This window comes from Geotrypetes seraphini, chromosome 6 (genome assembly GCF_902459505.1).
Source record: "Geotrypetes seraphini chromosome 6, aGeoSer1.1, whole genome shotgun sequence".
Classification (NCBI taxonomy): domain Eukaryota; kingdom Metazoa; phylum Chordata; class Amphibia; order Gymnophiona; family Dermophiidae; genus Geotrypetes; species Geotrypetes seraphini.
Genome location: NC_047089.1, coordinates 143,606,512 through 143,627,943, shown reverse-complemented (window position 1 = coordinate 143,627,943; position 21,432 = coordinate 143,606,512). Strand labels below are relative to the sequence as shown.

The 21,432-nt window shown below is 43.2% G+C and overlaps 1 protein-coding gene across 1 annotated transcript in view; it reads left to right on the top strand.

Annotated features, from left to right (window-relative positions):
- The window catches only part of AFF3 (AF4/FMR2 family member 3), a 568,800-nt gene that overhangs the window by 524,243 nt on the left and 23,125 nt on the right, over nucleotides 1–21,432 (top strand). Inside the window, exon 18 of the mRNA XM_033950007.1 lies at nucleotides 5,857–5,950. Coding sequence (XP_033805898.1) covers nucleotides 5,857–5,950 — 94 coding nt within the window. The remainder of the gene's footprint in view (nucleotides 1–5,856; nucleotides 5,951–21,432) is intronic.

Genomic DNA, 21,432 nt, shown 5'->3' with positions numbered 1-21,432 from the left:
ACCCTCTCGAGTATAACCATATCCTTCTTAAGGTACAGCGACCAGTATTGAATGCAGTACTCCAGATGCGGTCGCACCATTGCCCTATACAGCGGGAGGATAACCTCCTTGGTTCTGGTAGTGATACCTTTTTTGATAATGCCCAACATTCTGTTTGCCTTTTTTGAGGCCGCTGCACATTGTGCCGCTGGTTTCATTGTTTTATCCACCAAAATCCCCAAATCCTTTTCTAGGTTGCCTTCCCCCAATATCATCCCCCCATTGAGTAGTTGTGCATCGGATTTTCTTTCCCTATGTGTATGACTTTACATTTCTCTACATTGAAGCTCATCTACCTTTTATTTGCCCACACACTCAGTTTGTTCAGGTCCCTTTGAAGTTCTTTATATTCCTCAACAGATCTAACCGTACCGGAGAGTTTTGTGTCATCCGCAAATTTTATAACTTCACACTTCATCCCTGTTTCCAGGTCATTAATAAATATATTGAACAGCAGTGGTCCCAGCACTGACCCTTGCGGGACGCCACTCGTGACTCCTTTCCAGTCAGAATAGTGTCCCTTTACTCCTACCCTCCTACCCTCTGTTTCCGGTCCGCATCATCCCACTAGTGGCATAGCGCTATAACAGTGCTTAGACCTTGGTTTAATTTCTCTGTATTTCTTGTATTGTGCATTTGTGTTCATATTTAGAATGTAAAATATCTGATGTAGTGACAGAGAGTTCTATTTAGAAAAATTCATGAGCTGCATACATGGTCAATATCTTATGTGATCATGCTGCTACAAAAATTGGTTTTGGTACCTAATATTTTTCACACTTCTGAATTTCACAAAATGGAATTCATAATAAATAGCTGACTTATCTTGCACAGCACTGTGGGCATTGATAACTCTATAGTAATAACAAATAACAATAGAATATAGAATAAACTGTAGAAAATCAGTGGTTGGTTTGGGGATTACAATCAACAGAGGCAATGTTCCTCATACATTAGGAACACCTGGTAGCCAGATACAGAGTGCATGCATATTAGGTTTCAGAAGCAAACAGTGCCATGGTTGTTGCTATTGATAATTGGAAGGAGCATTTATAAAATGGGGAGAAACCTTGGGTAGTTGTGACATGAAGGCTCAAAGCGCTATGACTGAGTAGATTAGTTATTCTCAACCCTGCACTGCATACTTAGCTGATCAAGTTGTCAGGAGACCTATACAGTATTACACATATTCATATGTACTGAGGGTCCAACACATACAGGTTGATTTTGAACATACTAATTATGGATCACCTTAAAACCAGACTGGTTAAGTGTGCCTCTAAGTGTTACGTAACTACTGCAGTAGAAGCTAGTCCCTCTTATCCCAGCTTCCATATTAACTGGAAACCACTGATTTAAAAATAAAGTGGGATCTGTCAGAGAGAGAAAGAGATAATAGTTACTGTGGATGGGCAGACTAGATGGGCCATTTGATCTTTATCTGCCATCATGTTTCTATGTTTATGAAAATCCAGATTTATGGCAAAACATTTAAAAGCACTATATTATTTGCTTTTGAAATGAAATTCATTTGTCATGACTATGGGTCTCATTTTCAAAAAAGACAGCACTTGGACATCTTACTAGTTAAAACGTCCAAATGTGCATTCTCAAAACAGACTTTCTAAATGTCTTTCTGGTCATTTTGTCTCCAGTGCGTCTAAATCTTAAGGGGTAAGTGTTAGAGGTGTGTTTTGGGTGGGCTTTGGGCAGTCTTAGGACTTGGACATTCTGCAGGCATAATTAAACCTTTAACAAAACATCCAGGGCTTTTTCTAGACATTTGGAGCTAGACCTGTTTTAAAAGCATCTAAATGCTAAAAAGGTGCCCAAACTGACCAGATGACCACTGGAGGTATTAAGGTATGACCCCTCCCCCTTACTCCCCCAGTGGTCACTGACCCCCTCCCACCATCCAAAGATGTGAAAAAAAACAGTACATTTTAGCCTGTATTACGAGGGGGTGCTGAAATGTTCTCAGCTCAACCAACCAACTTCCTAAATTCTGAGCATTATTTTGCCACTGTAGTTGAAAAGAGTGTTATCTGCAGAAACAAAATTCTGTTTTGATATTGTTTCAGATCATTGTTTGAACCATATCCATGTCATTCTCTCTTGGATGGGCTGAGAACTTTTCAGCACCCCTCTTACAGCTTCAGACACAGACAACTGAGCCTAGCAGAGAAGAGCAGAGGGGCACTCATATTTAAAAGTCCCAGGTACACATGTCACTATAACCCACCAACCTACTGTACCTACATATAGATGACACCTGCAGGCATAAGGACTATTGTTGTAGTGTACAGGTGGGAATAATATGTTTTTGGTGTGTTTTAGAGGGCTCACTATACAATATAAGCAGGTTATAGTGATGTGTACCTGGGAGTTTGAAATGTGACATTCACTGCTATACCCCCTAGAGCAGTGTTTTCAACCTTTTTACACCCATTGGACCGGCAGAAATAAAAGAATTATTTTGTGGACCAGCAAACTACTAGGACTAAAATTAAAAAACCCCGTTTCCATCCCATCTCCGTGAGCTCGGTCCTCGCAAATCATCTGATCTCATCCGCACAAGCCTCAGTTATGATTTTATATTGAATGTATTTTATTAAAGTATAAAAAGAAACAATATTTTATACAATTGTCATTTTATAAATACAAATAATACAGAGCAAGGATCAACAAAACCCCTGTCTCCCCTCCCCTTCACATATATCCCCTCTACTATCAAGAAAACTGAACAAGCCAAATTATTACAGAATGCTACACAGAAATATCATGCTAACAGAATACTGCAGTCACACATGACAGGAATAGTGTTAGGGGAATGCAACTGCCCCCTGGTCAGAGAGCACCCTAAGCCAGCTGGAAGCTAAAGAAGCACTGCCTGGGCTTTGCAGTCCCCAGTTATGTCTAACACCAGCTCTAGCAGGATATATATTTCAAATCTGATATATTCTAATCACAAAATAGAAATAAAATTATTTTTTTCTACCTTTTGTCTTCTCTGGTTTCTGCTTTCATCTTCTTTTCACTCTCTTCCCTCCAGCATCTGTCTCTTCAGTCCAACATCTGCCCCTTCCATCCACTGTCTGCCCTCTCCCCCTTCCATATGGTATCTGTCTTCTTTCTGTGCCCCTCTCCCCTTTCTATCCAGTCTGTGCCCCCTCTCTCCTTTTTACATGATTCGTTCCAGCTTCACTGCTCTCTTCATTTTTATCTCTTCTACACCAGATCTAGCATCATTGTCCCTCTCTGTTTATTTCTCTGCTGACCCCTTCCCATCATCAATTTCTCTACTTTCTCATGCCTGTTTCTCCCCTTCCCCTCCTCTAATCTCCATGCCAGTTGTTTCCTTCCTTTTTTCCTTCTCCCTTCCCTCCTCCTCCTGTCCAGCAGTAACTCTTTTCCCTTCCTCCCTCCCAGCAGCATCTCTCCTTCTTCTCCATTCCAGGTCCAGTAGCAGCTGTCCCTTTTTTCCTTTGTCCAGAAGCTTCCCAGACTCCTTTCCCTCCTCCCCTCCCAGCAGCATCTCTCCTTATCCTTCCCTCCAGGTCCAATAACAGATGTCCCTTTTTTTCCCTTGCCCAGCAGCTTACCAGTCTCCTTTCCCTCCTCCCCTCCCAGCAGCATCTCTCCTTATCCTTCTCTCCAGGTTTAATAGCAGCTGTCCCTTTTTTCCCCTTGCCCAGCAGCTTCCCGGACTCCTTTCCTTCCTCCCCTCCCAGCAGCATCTGCCCTTCTCCCTCTCCAGGTCCAGTAGCAGCTGTCCCTTTTTCCCCTTGTCCAGCAGCTTCCCAGCCTCCAACAGTGGCTTTCTCCCCTCCCAGCAGCTCTCCTTACTTGCCAGCGCAGCGATTCAGGAAGGCAGCCTCGGATCCTTTGTAGGGTCGCGGCGCCTCTGAGGAAAGAGGAAGTTGCATCTTCAGAAGTGGCTGCGACTCAGCAAAAACCCCAAGGCTGACTTCCTGAATCGCTGCGCTGATAAGAAGGGGGGCTGCAGAGAGGGGAGAAAGCAACTGTCAGAGGTGCCCCATGATCTCTCCGGCCCAGCTGAAAATAACTCGTCGATCTTGCTGGCCTGTGCGGAATGGCAGGAAATTGAACTTAATCGATCTCGCCGGCCACCAGTCCGCGGACCAGCGGTTGAAGTACAGTGCCCTAGAGTGCCCTTCTGTTATGCTCAACTCTCTGTGAATGCTGGTTGCTAGCATGTCCGATAAACTGGCTTTTGTGTGTTTTTTATGTGGACGTCTTTATATTAGAGAATGGCCAAAAAAGATAAGACGTACTAAGGACCAAAGGGGCAATTTCTATAAGAAGCGCCCAAAAGATAGGTGCCAATATAGGCGCCGATCAGCCCAATTCAGGAAAAAATGGGCGCTCTTTAGTGAGCGGCACTGAGCTAATTGCAAAGCGCCTGTGCCAAATAAGCGTGCTCAAGCGGATATTTTCAAGGCGCTCTGATTATGGGTGTGCTGTAGTGAATCGCCTAAATAGGTGCTCTATAGCCTGGTGACAGTGCAGACACAGAAGCTGCAGCATGATGTTGGGCAGAAGACAGCCTAACTTTTCTCTGGCTGACTATACTCCTGGTCAGCCTCTTTATTGAGAGAGAGAGAGAGTACCACTATTTTGTGGTCCCAGGCCACATAAGGAGCTATCTCCGATATAGTTAAGGGGGAATGGATGAATGGGAAAGGGGATGGGGAAGGAAAACAGGAATTGAAAGTGAGAGAGGAAAGGACTTCGGACTTAGGTTGGGCACAGAGGAGGGAAATGTGCAAAGAATAGGGTTACTAGATGTCTGGATTTACCTGGATATGTTCTCTTTTTAGAGGACATATACCTTCCAGTTCAGAAAAACATCCAGACACCCAGACAGTCCTCTAAAAAGAGGATATGTCCAGGTAACCCTACTCTATGCATATTTCCCTCCTCCAGTCCAGCCCTTACCTTGAATTTGGAGATGGTTCTTGTGAGTCTTCCCTGTCCCCACATACCTCCTCCGGTGCTGCCATTTCCATACTTTGATCCTAACAGACCAGGGATTTTGAATTACAATCCACTCAAAGGGGGCAATACTTTCAAAATGGAACAAAACAACAAAAGAACCCCCTCTCATCAATACTGAGCAAGTCTCTCAAATTGATGTCATCAGATAACATTTAAAGGCTTTTAAATATTTAAATGTGCTCATAAGCTCTTCAGCAAGGCGCCACAACAGCGGTACAACATCGCTGGAAAGGTGCGTGGGTTGTAATCATAACACATTACATGGAGCAAGGAATCTTGTTCCCACTTGAGTGGCAGATGTTATGGATCTACAAAAGATATTTAACAGTAGACTACTTATCTGAAAAGGCCAGTTCATGGCTCCAACACAGTCTGTGTTTCGCTAGGCTACATCAGGAAGCCGGACGGATAAGCTTTTTATATTGATTTTATTTGCAGTGCGCAGTGCCTGAGTCTTTTGACATACATCAAGTGTGTATGTCAAAATGTCTAGATAGGTCATTTAAAAAAAAAAAAGATAGACATCTTGCTGTTTTGAGAATGGACGTTTTCTCTACAGGATTTCTGGACGTCTTTCCCAAGATGTCCAAACTCAGATTAGATATCCTATTGAAGATGCCCCTCTACATGCAGTAAAGATTTGAAAAAGGAAATCAAGCCAGAGAATTGTCTTTTAGATAAAATTAATGTAAAGTTTTTATTTTAATATCATTTATAGCAAAACATTTTGACTTATTTTAGAAAAACAATTTTATCTCTATATTGTATATTCTTACTTGTCTTGCTTTGCTTTTATAGTTACCGGTGTTTGGCACTTCTGTACTGGAGGATGTTTCGACTCAAACGAAATCATGCTGTAAAGTATTCAAAAGCACTCATTGATTACTTTAAGGTACTTTCTTTGCTTAAGTAAACATTTATATCTTAACACCAATAAAAAAAACCATTATGAATCTTTTTTTTTAGATATATCATATTTTTCGCTCCATAAGACGCACTTCATCATAAGATGCACCCCAGATTTAAAGGAAAAAACAAGAAAAAACATTCTGAACCAAATTCTTCCTGCCAAGCTCCGCACCCTGTCCCCCCTCCCTGCCACGCTTTGTACCCTATACCCCTCTGGTGGTCTAGTAGTAGGCCGAGACAGGGCACACAGGAAGGCCTCCCCCTCCCAGGCATCCACCCCTAAGCAAGCAGGCCTCCCCCTCCCAGACAGCCCCCCCTAAGCAAACAGGCCTCCCCCTCCCAGGTAGCCCCCCAAGCAAGCAAGCAGGCCTTCCTCCTCCCAGGTAGCCCCCCAGGCAAGCAAGCAGGCCTCCCCCCTTGAAGGCAGTCCCCCCCAGACAGGCAGGCCTCCTCCTCCCTGGCAGCCCCCCCAGGCAAGCAAGCAAGCAGGCCTCCCCCCCCCTCCAGGCCTCCCCGCAGGCAGGCCGGCCCAGCTTCTCCCTGCTCCCTATGTTTAATTAGGCAGGCAGGCCTCCCCCCCCTCCCCCCCCCCCGCCGTTACCTTTTTTTTTTCATTCTATCGCCCTCCCTCGCTAGACACGGCTCTCTGCCTGGTCCCAGCAAGCAGTGATGGCTGACACAGCTCCCAACTGGAGTCCTCTTCTTTTCTCTTGCAGCAGATCAGCACACAGTTGCTGCCTGCATGGTCCCACGCTGCTTCCCGAGAACAGTCTCGCAGGAAGTGGCACAAGACTATGCAGGCAGCCTTGTGTGCTGCTCCACTGCAAGGGAAAAGAAGAGAAGTCAAGCTGTGAGCCGCGTCAGCCATCACTGCTTGCTGGAACCAGGCAGGCAGCCGCGTCTAGCGAGGGAGGGCGACAGAATGAAAAAAAAAAGGTAACGGGGGGGCAGCGCCTGCCTACCTGCCTGCAAGAGAAAGAAGAGGATTCGATCTGTAAGCCACGTCAGCTGTCACTGCTTGCCGAGACCAGGCAGGCAGCTGCGTCTAGCGAGGGAGGGTGACAATGAAAAAAAAGGTAGGGGGGTGGGTATTCACTTCATAGGACGCACACTTATTTCCACCCCCTTTTTGGGAGTGGAAAAAGTGTGTCTTATGGAGTGAAAAATACGGTATTCACATTGAGCAGCATTTTAGAAAGAATATCCAACTCAGAATATGGGTGTTCAAGTTGGAGCATCACAAATGAACATTCATTTTACATGTATTTTAGAACAGTATACAGCCTATTCTAAAACACATGAGAAATGGATGACCCTGTACTGAAAATAGCCAGCATGAACATCCAGTTTGCAAACTGAAATGCCCAAATTATGAACAGGGGAAAACAAGGGACATGAATGTGTGTGTGGCCATTTCAAAAGATGGACGTTCCTACACTGCAACACAGAGCAGAGGGCTAAGTCTAATGGTTGAGATTCCACTTCAGCTGTGTGTGATTTTTTTTTGTGTGTGTGAGTCCTCCAGAAACAGAAAAACACCTACTGTACCTGAATGTACACTCCAATAGCTTTCATTACTTAATCTGAAATTTTAATTATCTTATGTCAAGTAAAAATACCCCAAATTATAGTAAATTAAGAAAAGATTGAGATCAATAATAAAGATAAGCATGTGATAACAAAGTACTTATTTTAAACTTGATCATAAATATAGGGTAATTTTCCTAAAGCCATTCCCACAGAGCATGGGCTATTTTAAAACTATCCATCCTGTATGCAAGTATAAGTATGTGCATCGTTATCCTCTGAAGTCCTAATGGAGGAAATTCTATTTATCTTACCTAAAAAATTGGTGCTAGGGCCAAGATGGTGACTGAGGCAGACATGCAGTGCTGAACTCCTGCTTTTCAGTATGATTCTGTATCTTCAAAGTGTTTTCCCCATGTTTGACATAGGAAGATAGAAGGCAAAGATCAAGGGGCTGCCCCTCTAGCTTTGGAGCTAGCCTTACCTCAAAATGGGTGACACTGGAGAGATTTGGCATTCACCCGCGTGCGGAAACTGCTCTCACTTCAATCGGGTCCATTGGAACAGCATTGGACTGCAGTTTGGAGGGTGTTTTGTTCAGTCTTTATTAATTCACAGTCCCTCATAGATCTAGAAGCAGTTTGCCAGCAATGGCAGCATAAGAATGTGAGACACCATCAGAGATGTAAGAGGAGAGTCAGCAGCTATTTCTTCCCCTCTGGTTTTGCCATCTACAGTGGGGCAGGTTGGAATGCTGTCCCTATAGGAGGAATCTGCCTTTATTGGTCCGTGAGAATTGAAGAAACCAGCTGTGGCGATTATAGAGTCCCTGTGAGATGCCATCCCTGTGAGATCACTTGATAAATGTTAACCAATTGTTAGTGTAGTCCTTATTCACTTCTCTCTAAATCACTAACTATTCTCTGTACTCTTTTTAAATCTCTAATATTGTAAAGCTATATGGTGCCTGTTTACATATTGCGGCCCCATATACACTGTAAAGAGATTATTGGTACTAACATACACTTCATAATATATGTTTATTTATATATATATTAATTCTTTATTTTTTCATTTTTATGAACCTTCGGATATCAACTGGACCATGAATAATCTCTTGTCTTCATCAGTCCACTTTATTGTTCATTTACTCAAAACTCTAAAATTCATTTAGTTTCATACTTACTCTTAATTTCATAATTCCATAACTATTTCTTCATTGTATTTCATTTTAGTTTCATTCATTTCCTTACTTAATGTCTTTTTCTTCTAATTTAATTTTATTACTTAGCTACTTAGCTTCGAGGTTAGCTCTCAAATGTTCATCAATGCCACCTCTCCCGACATGCATGTTTCAAACAATGTTTTTCTTCAGGGTCGAGGGGAACTACAAAATATACAAAACTTTTAAAATCCAACTCTCTTCTCAGTTTTTGCTTTTTTTAAAATTCATTCAAACCTTGCAAACACTGGTGACCTCTCAAATGTAAACACATTATACTCTGCTTAACATCGTGCAAGCACTTTATCTAAAAGTTGTTACTTCAGGGTTTGTTTCAAAACACACCTAGTTCAAGTCCAACCTTTTCAGATATAGTTTAGTTCAGATATAAGCTTATTCAAATGGAAATTAGCTAAGATATAGAGTTATCTCTTACCAATCGAGTGTGTTCAGTCTTTCTTCAAACATGGTCACAGTTTGTAATCTCCTGAATATAAAGCAGCTGCAAGCTCCCCGTTTGAAAGTCTGACGTCAGCCAGAGGGCTGACCTATTGCTAGGCAACCAGCTCATGAAATCAGCACTATAGGGAGGAGTGTGTGGCGCAGTATTTGGAGCTACAGCCTCAGCACCCTGGGGTTGTGGGTTCAAACCCTGCACTGCTCCTTGTGACCCTGGGCAAGTTACTCAGTCCTCCATAGCCCCAGGTACGTTAGATAGATTGTGAGCCCACCGGGACAGAGAGGGAAAATGCTTGAGTACCTGATTGTAAAACCGCTTAGATAACCTTGATAGGCGGTATATAAAAACCTAATAAACTAAAAACTTAAACTATACTTCAGAACTATTGTTCAGATTGAGGAGAGCACTCTAATGAATAAAGCTGGAAAATACAAAACTACTGCAGGCTCCTCGTCAGTCAGTAGGCTAATCTGTTGCTAGGCAACCTATTCATGCTATCAGCACTGACAGACCTATTATTTAGATAACTAGTCTTATAGCCCGTTACATTAACGGGTGCTAGAATATATGTGTGTGTGTCTCTCTTTATTTCTTTTTTTCTCTCTCTCTCCTTAGTTGCTTTCTTTCTTTCTGTCTTTCTTTTTCCTTGGCTGTCCATCACCACCCCTTGTCCTCCCCCTGTCCATTCTCCCTTCCTTTTACCTCCCCTGTGTCCACCACCAGCCCTTCACAGCTCTCCTTATGCAGCAGCAGCCCTTCTCCCTTTGTTTTACCTCCCCCCTGTCCAGCAGCACCTTCCTTCTCCCCCTGTCCAACATTGGGCCTCCGTTCCTTTTTCTTCACTCACCCCCTGTCCATCAGCACCTCTTTCCTTCTCCCCCTGTCCAGCAGTAGGCGTCCCTTCCTTTTTCTCCCCCTCCTCCTTCTTATCCCTATGATACAGTTACCTTGCTCTGCCCCTGATCAGAGGTTCCCGACAGCCGCCCAGTTGCACCCATTGGAAAAGTTCCCTCTGCGGCATCCCGCACCCCTCCTGACGTGACTCCCGCTGTCTTTCTTTCTGTCTGTCTCTGTCCCTGGCCCCCTTTGTCTGTTTGTCTTTCTGTATATCTCCCTGCATCTGTGTCTGTTCCCTGTGCACCTGCCCCTGTGTCTTTCTGTCTCCCTTCCTCCCTCTGTCTGTCTGTCCAAAGCAGCATTCCCTCCCCCTTCCAATTCCCTCCCCCCACACCAGTTCCCTATGCAACGCGGGCCCGAGTCCTTTGCCCCCCCTTCCCTTCCCTTCCTGCGGGTCCGATTACACATGGCGATTCAAGCAGCGTGTCCAGTAGTCTTCACATGCTGCTTTGGGTCCTTCTACTGGCCTGATTTACTCTGGCACGTCCGGAGCAAATCAGGGCAGTAGAAGGGCCCGAAGCAGCGTGTGAAGACTGCTGGACACGCTGCTTAAATTGCCAGTCAGGGCCGCCGTAAGGGAAAGGGGGGGGGGCGGCAAAGGACTCGGGTGCTGGGCAGCGGAAATCTTCTTCTACCTTGCCTCTCCTCCACCGTCGGGAGTCAGCGCCAGGAGCTTTAATGGCTGGTGGTTCCGCGTTGAAACAATCCCGTGCCTCTTTGAAAACTGTCACGCCGCTGGAGCCGGGAGGTGACGGAGAGGGCAGGGAGTGAGTCGCGCATGCGCACTTCCTAGCTACAGCTCATGGAAAACGGATGCACGCTTAGGAAGTGCGCATGCACGGCTTACCGTTTTATTATATTAGATAGAAAACCATTCTATTTCCTCATTGAGCCCTACTGGCTCTAATGATTTGAGCTGGAAAATCCATCTCTGTTCTTTCATTGCCAAAACTTTTTTTAATATTACCACCCTCCCACCCAGCAGATATTGAATCAATGATACGCCATCTAATATCGGACCACAAATGTCCTGCTTGCTGCCAGTGTTTTACTAACGGCGCTGTATCACGATCAGTACGCACCCTCGATTTGTGTTCATTCAAGCGAACTTAATGGAGCGAATTGTATGTCCCACATATATTTTGTCACAGGGACATTGTATGAGATAGATCACATTTGTGGAGTCACAGGTCGTCCTAGATGATGAAAAATACCTTTTTCCTGTGTTAGGGTGACACCACACATCCCCCGTCATACTCAACACACACCACTGACATCTGCCACATGTGCATCCCTGTGAGATGCCATCTCCCTGTGAGATGCCATTCTTCTCTTCAATTGATTTCTAATTCCTTTAGAGATGAGGTGTATATGATGAAAGAAAATTTTCAGATTCCTATCATGTGACCTGGGGCAGCAGATCACTCAAATTGGTACATTGGGGGAAGAGGTTAAGCAATTCCAAAGTGACTATCAGCAAGAAAAATATTCTGGCACAAAAACTAGAATATTTGGACAATCATGTCAGGAAGAACAACCTGAGGTTCCTCAATTTTCCTAAGTCTCCATTAATTCCAGCTTTGGACATGCTTAGGAAATATTGGGCTCCCTTTACTAAACCATGGTAGAGTTTTTTACCACGTATCAGCAAGGTAAATGCTATGACGTTCATTTAATTCCTATGAGCATCGGAGCATTTACCTTGTCGGCCCACAGTAAGAAGTTCTACCATGGCCTAGTAAAAGCCAGCAATTGTCAGGAGGTTTTGGGAATCCCAGCTGAGGAGCTTCCAGCCATAGTTAGAGCTTGATACCTATCTGGAATCGTTAGGAGTTCTACTGATAGACCTCAATCCGATTTAGATCTCACTGAATTTTTGAGGTAACATATAGAAATAAAACAAAAACATAAAGGAAATAAGTAATACCTTTTTTATTGGACAAACTTAATGCATTTTATGATTAGCTTTCAAAGATAACCTCTTCTGATCCTCATTCCACCATGTTTCAGAGACTCCAATGATGTCTATGTCCTTTGCATTGGCCATGGCTTCTAATTCCCTCATTTTGTTTCTTAGACTCCTTGCATTAGTATATACGCAATTTAGATCCTGGTATTTTCTTATCTTTATTTCCTTTCCCTGTGCTTCGGTCTTTAGTTTCTTCTCTTTTGCTACAATTTTTCTAACCTCCTCTTCTGGGTTAGTCGACTCCTGTAATTTGTCCCTTGTTTCTTCCCAGCCTTTTTTCCCCTTAGTATCTTCACGGGATACCTTCTTCTGAATCATCGACACTTGGTCGACTGTCGCCTTTCCCCTTCTTCTTAGTTTAAAGCCTGTTCTATTCCTCTCCTGACATTGTTTGCTAGAAGTCTAGTTCCCGCCGCGCTCAGGTGCAGTCCATCTCTCCTGTAGAGCTTGCTCTTGCCCCAGAATGTTGTCCAGTTCCTCACGAAGTGAAACCCTTCTTCCTCACACCATTTCTTCATCCACGCATTTATTGATTGTAGTTCCTCCTGCCTTTTCACATCTGCCTTCGGTACCGGTAGGATCTCTGAGAATGCTATCTTCTGGGTCCTCATCTTCCCAGAATCTTGAACTGTTCTATCAGCGTGCTTCTTCTGTAATCTCTCCTGCTGACATCATTCGTCCCAATGTGGATCATTACTGTGGTCTCTTCCATCTCCGCTCCTTCCAGGATCTTTCCAATATTGTCCACGATGTTCTTGATTCTTGCTCCTGGGAGGCAGGTCACCAGTCGATCCTCTCTCCCTCCTGCTATGTGGCTGTCCACATGCCTCAGGATCGAATCTCCCACTAGGATCGCTGACTTTCCCTTCTTCCATTTTCGCTTCAGTGAATGTCCTCAGTGAGCTTCGCTGTTTCTTCTTCTGGGCATCGACTATCTATTTTCTCCCCCTCGTGCGGTGTTCCTCTGTGGGTGTCTTCTTTGTGGTCATCTGTTTCTTGTTCTCCCTTCCATGTTGGTGTTGGTGTAACTTCATCTTTCATCTGAAATTCGTTCTCTTCCACCCTCCTCCTGTATGCTTCCTCAATGAATTTCTCGAGTTCCCTGACTTCCTCCTCAATGTGTCTCTCACTCATGAAGTCTTTAGCTGTCCTGGTTCGGTCCTCCATGGTGTAAAGTCCTTCTAGCTTCTGTATCTTGTCCTCTAGTTGCTTGACTTCTTTCTTCAAGCTTTTCAGCTCCTGACACCGACCGCATACATATGACTGTCTCCCCGAGGGGAGGTAGTCATACATATGACAGTCTGTGCAGAACACTAGAAAGCTCATCTTCTGGTTTCCCTCTGCTTCCATTGTCGTTCCTACTTTAAGATAACAGTTAACAGATTATGTATGACCTGGAAGTGCCCTCTGTGACTGCTTTGTGTCCTCTCTCTCTGCCTGCTGTTGGTGTCCTCTCTCTCTCTGCCTGCTGCTGGTGTCCCCTCTTTCTCTCTGCCTGCTGCTGGTGTCCTTTCTCTCTCTGCCTGCTACTGGTGTCCTCTCTCTGTGTCTCTCTCTCTGCCTGCTGCTGGTGTCCTCTCTCTCTCTCTCTCTCTCTCTCTCTCTCTCTCTCTCTCTCTTTCTCTGCCTGCAGTTGGTGTCCTCTCTGTCTCTCTCTTTCTGCCTGCTGCTGGTGTCCTCTCTCTCTCTCTCTCTCTACCTGCTGCTGGTGTCCTCTCTCTCTCTGCCTGCTGCTGGTGTCTTATCTCTCTCCCTCTCTGCCTGCTTGCTGTTCTTCCCTGGTGTCCTTGGGTGTAGTGACTTGGCCCTTCTTGAGGCCCTTCGCAAAGGCACTCTCGCTAAAGCAAGTGCCTTTGCTGCTCGCCTTCACTGCGCGCCAAATGGCTGCGCGCCATTGGCTCCATCCCTTTTAAGGGGGAGTTCGGGCTCTGACCTTGCCAACGCGGTAAGGGTGGGCAGAGCTAACTCTCGCCGCTGCCCCTAGCTCCGGCTCCTTTCTGCCTCCTGCCTTCTGCTTCGCTCCTCTAAGTTTCTTTGCTTCCCCTCTGCCTTCCGCCTGCTCCTTGCTGCCTGCTAGCTCTCCCAGCCAGTGCTCAGTATGGCGTGACCCACCACTAATTAGTTAATAAGCTATTAACAACAAAAATTGGTGTTAATTGGCACTCATTTGGGTTTATGCACAGATCTGCCCAGTACCCTATTCTATAAAATGCACGTTAGTTTTAGCACACAACTCAAAAGGGGGCCTGACCATGGGAGAGGCATAGAATGGTCAGAGCCATTACCAGAAAGGTGCAATGTTATAGAATATGGTTCATTATGTGCCCAGCTACCATTAGTTGCACAGCAGCATTTACATCCTGTTTCAGCAAGCATAAGTGCCACGCTAAAGGGTGCTCCGTGTAGGGCACCCTGTGCAGAATATCAGTTTAGTGCAAATCTTCCAGGTGCCTAACTTTTGAGTACCATATATAGAATTCCCCCCTAAGTGTTCAGTTCAGAACATTCTGGAGTCCCAGCTCCTATAATGATCCCTAAGATAATCTGAAGACATGAGGATGGCCTTCCAAGTCAGTTATAGGACAGAAAGAGCTATTGAAGTGGTGTGTATTCAGTTACAGTAGGTATTTTTCTGTCCCTGGAGAGCTCACAGTCTGAGTTTGTACCTGGGGCACAGGAGAGTTAAGTGACTTGCTCAATATCAGGAGTTGCAGTGAGATTTGAACCAAGCTCCCTGGTTCTATCCTCCTACTCTAACTATTTGCTGAACTTCATGGAGTATGGAGAAGCTGTCTGAGCACAACACAGTGGCTCAGCCCAACTTGTGTCCTACATCCTACATGACCCATGTGGCCACTAACTACTGGAAAGCAGTTACCCCCAAGCTAAGTAGGCTTGAATAGCAGCATGCTGCCCCAAGACATTAAGATAATTGACTAAAAAAATGTCTCTGGAGAGAAGAGTTCTCTGCAACACAAGAGGAGGTGTATCAAGTGAGATGTAAATGTTGAAATATCCATTGGGAAAAGAGGAAAAGGATCATCCTATCCATAGTTATAGGAGGGACCTGACAGAAAAGTACATAAGTACATCCCTGTTGTACAAGATGATTAAATTTAGTTATTTTATGTTAGTTTTAGGATTTTATGGAATTGTGAACCCCCTAGAATTTCTTAATGTGGTCAAATAAACAAACATGGAATACAATACTGAGCTGCTAAAGGAACCTGTCACCCAGGTGCATCCCTAACTTCCCAATCAAAACATTATTTAAACTGTATATCTTTAATTGTATTTTGTACTTTTACTCATGGAAAAGAAAGCAGATGAATCCCTTAAGCCTATCTCCAGCTAGGAGATATACCTCTCATCATTAGAGGGCCTATGAAAAAAGGTGATGGTGGTGTCTAGCATCCCAAGCAGTTTACTCACTGGGACCTAACTAAAATGTCCATAACTGAAACGTTCTGTTTTTCTCTGCTCTCACCATTATTGGTTGTATATTCCTGTTACAATTGCTAATAAAGATACTTAAAAAAAAAAAAATTTTCCATAACTATCCAAAAAGTGGGTGCTGCATTCTCCTAGGAGAGCATTAGAAAAGGCTGAGGTGAGAGGGGGGAGGGGAGAGGAGAGAAAGGAATTAATTTAGGAACCATTCATAGGAGGTAAACAAGGAAGAGAAATGTAAAGGAGAACCCTAGGTCAAAGACTTTGAATATCTCCTTATATTTTTGTCTTTTTTAATTGAAATTTCATAACAAGAAAGTCCACATAAAGATCAACAATGAAGAAATAGAAGTGGTTGACAGCTTCATTTTCCTTGGGTCCCTCATTAATCACAGTGGCGGTTCAACAGCAGAAATCAAGCATCAATTAGCACTGGGTTGTGCAGCCATGGTGAGCATGTGTTCCCAATCAGAACATATAGCTGCGAGACATGGACACTCACAAAAGCAGGTAGAAGAAAAATTGATGCTTTTGAGCCATGGTGCTGGAGAAGACTTCTACGAATCCCATGGACAGCTAAGATCACCAACAAAGATGTTCTTGATCATATAAACAATCCGCAACATCACTAGAGGGACACGGGAGTTCTTTTCAGTTTCGTTATTCTGATCACAGAAGCTCTCACGGCAGTTATAGTAAAATCAGCAACGCCAAGTTTTTCTGTTTGCAAGGTTCACAGGACCCCTGAAGAAGGCTTAAATTGCCAAAACACGGCCCGTGTTGGGTCTAGGCTCCAGTGTTTGCTGGTGTAATTTTAAATTGAAAATAAAGCATTTGAACTTTATACTCCTGTGTCCAGGAACTGGCTCAACGTGGTGTGTTTTGTGGACGTCTCTTGATCATATAAACCCAGAGTTGTCCCTGGAAGACAAGATTGCCAGACAGAAACTGACCTATTTTGGTCATATGATGAGGATGAAATCACTAGAAAAGGAAGTGCTACAAAGGTCCGTTAGCTGGATACCATCAAGAATGACACAGGAATGAACATCAAGCAATTGAAAGAAGCCATGGAAAACAAGGAAGCATGGCAAGGACTGGCCTATAGAGTATCCAAGGGTCAGACACAACTGAATGGTACCTAAAAATAATAAATTTGCCCTTTTTATTTCTTGCCTTTTATTATTTGCTCCAATTCAGACCTGAATTTAATTTCTGCCTATCCACTAGGTGATCTTCTCAACTGTACTTCACTGTGTTTTTCTACAATTAAAGCAACAGGCACCCTTATATGTTTCTTTTGTGTAGCATTTCTGGGGCTATTCTTACCTCCTTAGTAAAGCTAATTTTGCATATACCATGGCAGAAACACACCTCACAAAATTGCCAGGTATAAAGTCCTACAGGTTAATCAAAATGTAGCAAATTTGACCATGCAACACCATTGTTGAAACAGCTTCACTAGTTACCAGTAAAATATTATATTTACAAAGTTATTTTGTTGATCTTTAAAGTGATTCATCATGAGATCCCTTGGTACCTGACTCAGGTGCTGAAAGTGTATCATCCGCTTAGATCTTTAAGGTCAGAGGGTATGTTATGGTTAGTCAGTGAATAGCTGACACTATGCAAAAATAAGGGCCTCAATAATCTCGGTGGCCAGAGTGCTCTTATGGAATAATCTAACAGGACCACTTACGGTACTCCCAGATATTCAGAAATTGAAGAATGTGTTGAACACAATTTTATTTGTAGAGGCCTTTTCCTGAAAGATTTATTTTTTATTTTGGAGAACTTTTGGATGAATGCAATTTATTTGTTGTATTGATTTTTTGATGATTACATATGTATTTTGTGAACCACTTAGTTTTAAGTGGATAATACATTTTTAAATAAATAAATGTTAGGGAATATATGAGAGGTGTGGATGAGGTGAACCTGGAAGCAGTGCTAGACAGGTGGGTTTTGGCTTGCAGACTTGGCTGAGCTTAGAGATGTAGTTGTCAGTATATCTATGCAGTGGTTTGTGCAATATTGTTCTGTATTGATCTTAGACTTATGCAATACCTTCACCCAATGGACCTCCATATACAATTCTTTTTGCAGAGACTGTGCTCTGTTGTACATGTGCTCTTATTTCAACACTATTGGATGGTCAGCAAGCAGAGATGTGGTGTGGTCTGGTCCTCCATGATCAATGCTGGAAGATCCTACCCGATTGCAATGAAATAAGCTACAAGGACTCACAGGGTTGCAGGAACTATGCTGGCATCTCTAGCTCGTGATGCCATTTGAGTAGCATGAGATGTAGCCTTTTCTTCTGAGGAGATCAACTAAGGAAGGATTAAAGATAACATTTGTAAAGGCATGGGGGAGAGAAGAGGCATCTGGGATGTTGTAATGTAGTATATACAGTACTATGCCATACCTTGTACTGTTATTTAAAGATTTTTACTGCTATAATTGTCTATTGCCTACATCAGACATATTTTTGCTGTACACCACCTTGACTAAATTTCTTCAAAAAGGAAGTAAATAAATCCTAATAAATAAATAAGGCCCCCCCCCCTTTTATCTGAAGCTCATAGAATTCCTATGAGAGGCGGAGCTTTTAATGCAGCGGCTGGTGATTTTAAAAAATCTAACGTGGCTTGATAAAAGGGGACCTAAGTGTTGTGATAAAGGGAAAGAAAGAGAACTGGGGAAGGAAATCAGAGAAGTCAGAGAAAGGTGAACTGCAATTGGGAAGAGACACCTCCTTTACCACTTCTGGATCATACCCTCCTCTAGTCAAGATCTCAGAAGCACCCATCCTTTGATGCTCCTCCTCAACCTTTAAGCACATATATATATATATTAACGCTATTATTGTTATGTAGAATCTCACTCATATTTTTGTTTTTGGTATATACAACCTGAACAGATGAGATCTGAGCACTGAAAAAAACAAAAAGATCTGCATATCATATTAAACATTTTTCACCTTTTTAATTCAGATATCTTGTGCCTGGAAGATGAAAATCAACAGAAAACATGTCAGTCAGAATCAGAGTTAACATTTTCCCCCAAGCCAACATACAGTATTTTAGTACTAGTTACCACACTGCTGATATTAGGCTTTGATCCTTTCCTAGGTTTACTCTGTCACATTCAAAGAATTGCTTTCTCTAGAGAACACAATATAAAAAATCATCCAGTCAATATTAAGCCTACAGCAGTCAGCAAATTTTTAAATATTGACTACCATAGGCAGAATTAGCCCCAGGTGTTTAGTACTGGGCCATGTCTAGGCATTGAATATCTGTGGCTAATTATACATGTATTGGCCACTAGCGTTTATGTAAGTCCTGGCTGATATTTGTCATTTCGCGACCTTAGAATTACATGGTTCTAACTGTACCGCAATGAGAACCGCAGTTAGAACCTTGTAATCCCATGCATAGACTAATTTCTGTACATAGAACCATGTAATTTCTTATGAAATGAAGGAAGTGACTGAAGGTCTTTGGTAAGCCTTTTTAAATAGTAATACACCTCGTGAGTGTTGTAACATCTACATGTCAGATAGAACCCGAAAGTCATCAGAGTTAAAAATACTGAAAATTGTCACTAAGAACCCTGTAATTCTAAGGTTGCGATTTGTCATTCTTTCTCCTTCCTCTTATGCAAACCTTGTATTACTTCCATCCATCCCAAGGCACACCCCAATCCAAGCCTTGTCCTTCTCCATAGCTCTCCTCTGCCCTCCTCTCCTTCCCTCTTTTCTCAATTCCTACTGTCACCTGTGGCTCCTTCCAGATCTTCTCCCTTCAATTATCATACTCCATCTGTTCTTATCCCCCTCCTTCTCTATGGCTTAAAATAAAACAATAGTATTGTACTCAATCACTATAGTAGGCAAATCAGTCCTCAAATGAAAATCAAATCCAACCAACACAAAAGAGGACTACAACAGAAGTCAATCCTTGCTGGTTACAATACCGCTCTCAGAGATCTGTGCTGTCCTCACACAATAGTGTTTGGAACCATTTTCACAGGTAGAAGATATCTTTCATAGAGTCGGTATTTTTTATGCAAAAACCATAATCATGCAAGCTCATATAAAGTGCTAGGTACAATAAATAAATAACTTTTTTTTAAAAGAATAAATATCCAGAGACTTTTTGCACTTATCTTATAAAGAGCTGGCTTATGATTCTCGGTTGCTCATAATATGGCTGAACGCCCTACGGGACCCGTTTCGCCACAAATAAAGGGCTTCTTCAGGGGTCTTTAGTTAGAAACTGCAATAGAGCAACAACACAAAAATCAAAACTTAAATTTCAAATAATGTGATACAAGAACTTAATTTGACTAAGACGGATGTACTTACTGTGCTACAGTATAGGTATTAACACAAAATGGCGCTGGCGAGCTACAGACGCCGCGCCTGCGTCTTATATTCCCTTCTAAAAATTAACATACGCATGCGCTTTGTTTACGCAGAACTCACTAAACAAATCCAAAACTTTACATTAAATATGAAATTTAAGTTTTGATTTTTGTGTTGTTGCTCTATTGCAGTTTCTAACTAAAGACCCCTGAAGAAGCCCTTTATTTGTGGCGAAACGGGTCCCGTAGGGCGTTCAGCCATATTATGAGCAACCGAGAATCATAAGCCAGCTCTTTATAAGATAAGTGCAAAAAGACTTAGTTGTACAGCATGTATAATCGAAAGTTATACAGCTCAGGATAGACAGAAATTGGATATTGTGACTTAGACCATGTAAAACCCACCTAAAGTCACCAGATAAGCACTGCGAACACATAAAACAGAACCCCCACACACTACCCCAGAGATCACCATCCCCCCCTCACCCCCATAAAAATTTTATTCACAACTTTAAATTTCAGCCTCCAGACCATCATCACCTGGCCGCCTGGCATAGGAAAGCCTAGTCGTCCAGCCCAGAGGCAGCTTAAGTCGTCTTGGGGGTGGGTTAGGGACCCATAGAGAGGAGAACCCATGCCCATAAGCCCCTGTAATCACTGCATTGATACTTAAACATGTGCACTGCCCTATACACCTCCAAAACACTTTTTACTGGCATATAAGTGGCTCCTGCAGCCATGAGGGCTATTGGGGTGGTAGATAAGTGGGTCTAGGGGATTCTAGAGGTGGTTTGGGGGGCTTACCATGACCTATAAGGGAGCTGTAGGGAGGAGAAGCCATGGCACCCTTTTTGTGAAGTTCACAGCAGTGCCCTGTAAGGTACCCCACTATTTAGGTGGCATGCCTAGGTGTGCAGTCCATCACTTTGAAGACCCCTCCCACGTCCAACAGGGCTTATTCTAGGCGTTTTGGACTTGGATGGAAAGTTGGAAGGAAATGTGGTATAAAGATGGACATTTTAATAGCTTGGACGATCAGATCGGCAGGACGTATAATTAGACGATTTTCAAAAGGGGGGGCGCTATTGAGCCAGAGAGCAAGATGGCCGCATAGACTCCTCTCTCCTCTCTTATTTCCGAATCATCGACGAAGAGCAAGTTATTAACTTTATTTTTCGGAGCTCTCTTTCAACATACCGACAACTATAATGTCTACAAATAAATCTACTAAATCTGAGACCCATCCGACACAATCTTCGGGGTCTAAAAGATCTAAACATGATCCTCCCTCACCGGAGAAGCCATCGACTAGTAAGTCCTTGCATGACTCCTCAGATTTGGTGCTAGACGAAATTTGGGCTTTGAAAGAACTCATAACTAAACAATATGATATCACCTGTGAATTGAAAACTGACATAACTTCACTTACTACTTCTTTCGCTGCTTGCAATGCACATGTTGACTCACTAGAATCTCGAGCAGACATGGCGGCGCTCGCGGCCACGCAGTTCGAGGAGCGAATGCAACAACGCTTTAAAAAGCTAGATCAGGAACTTGAAGATCTTTGCA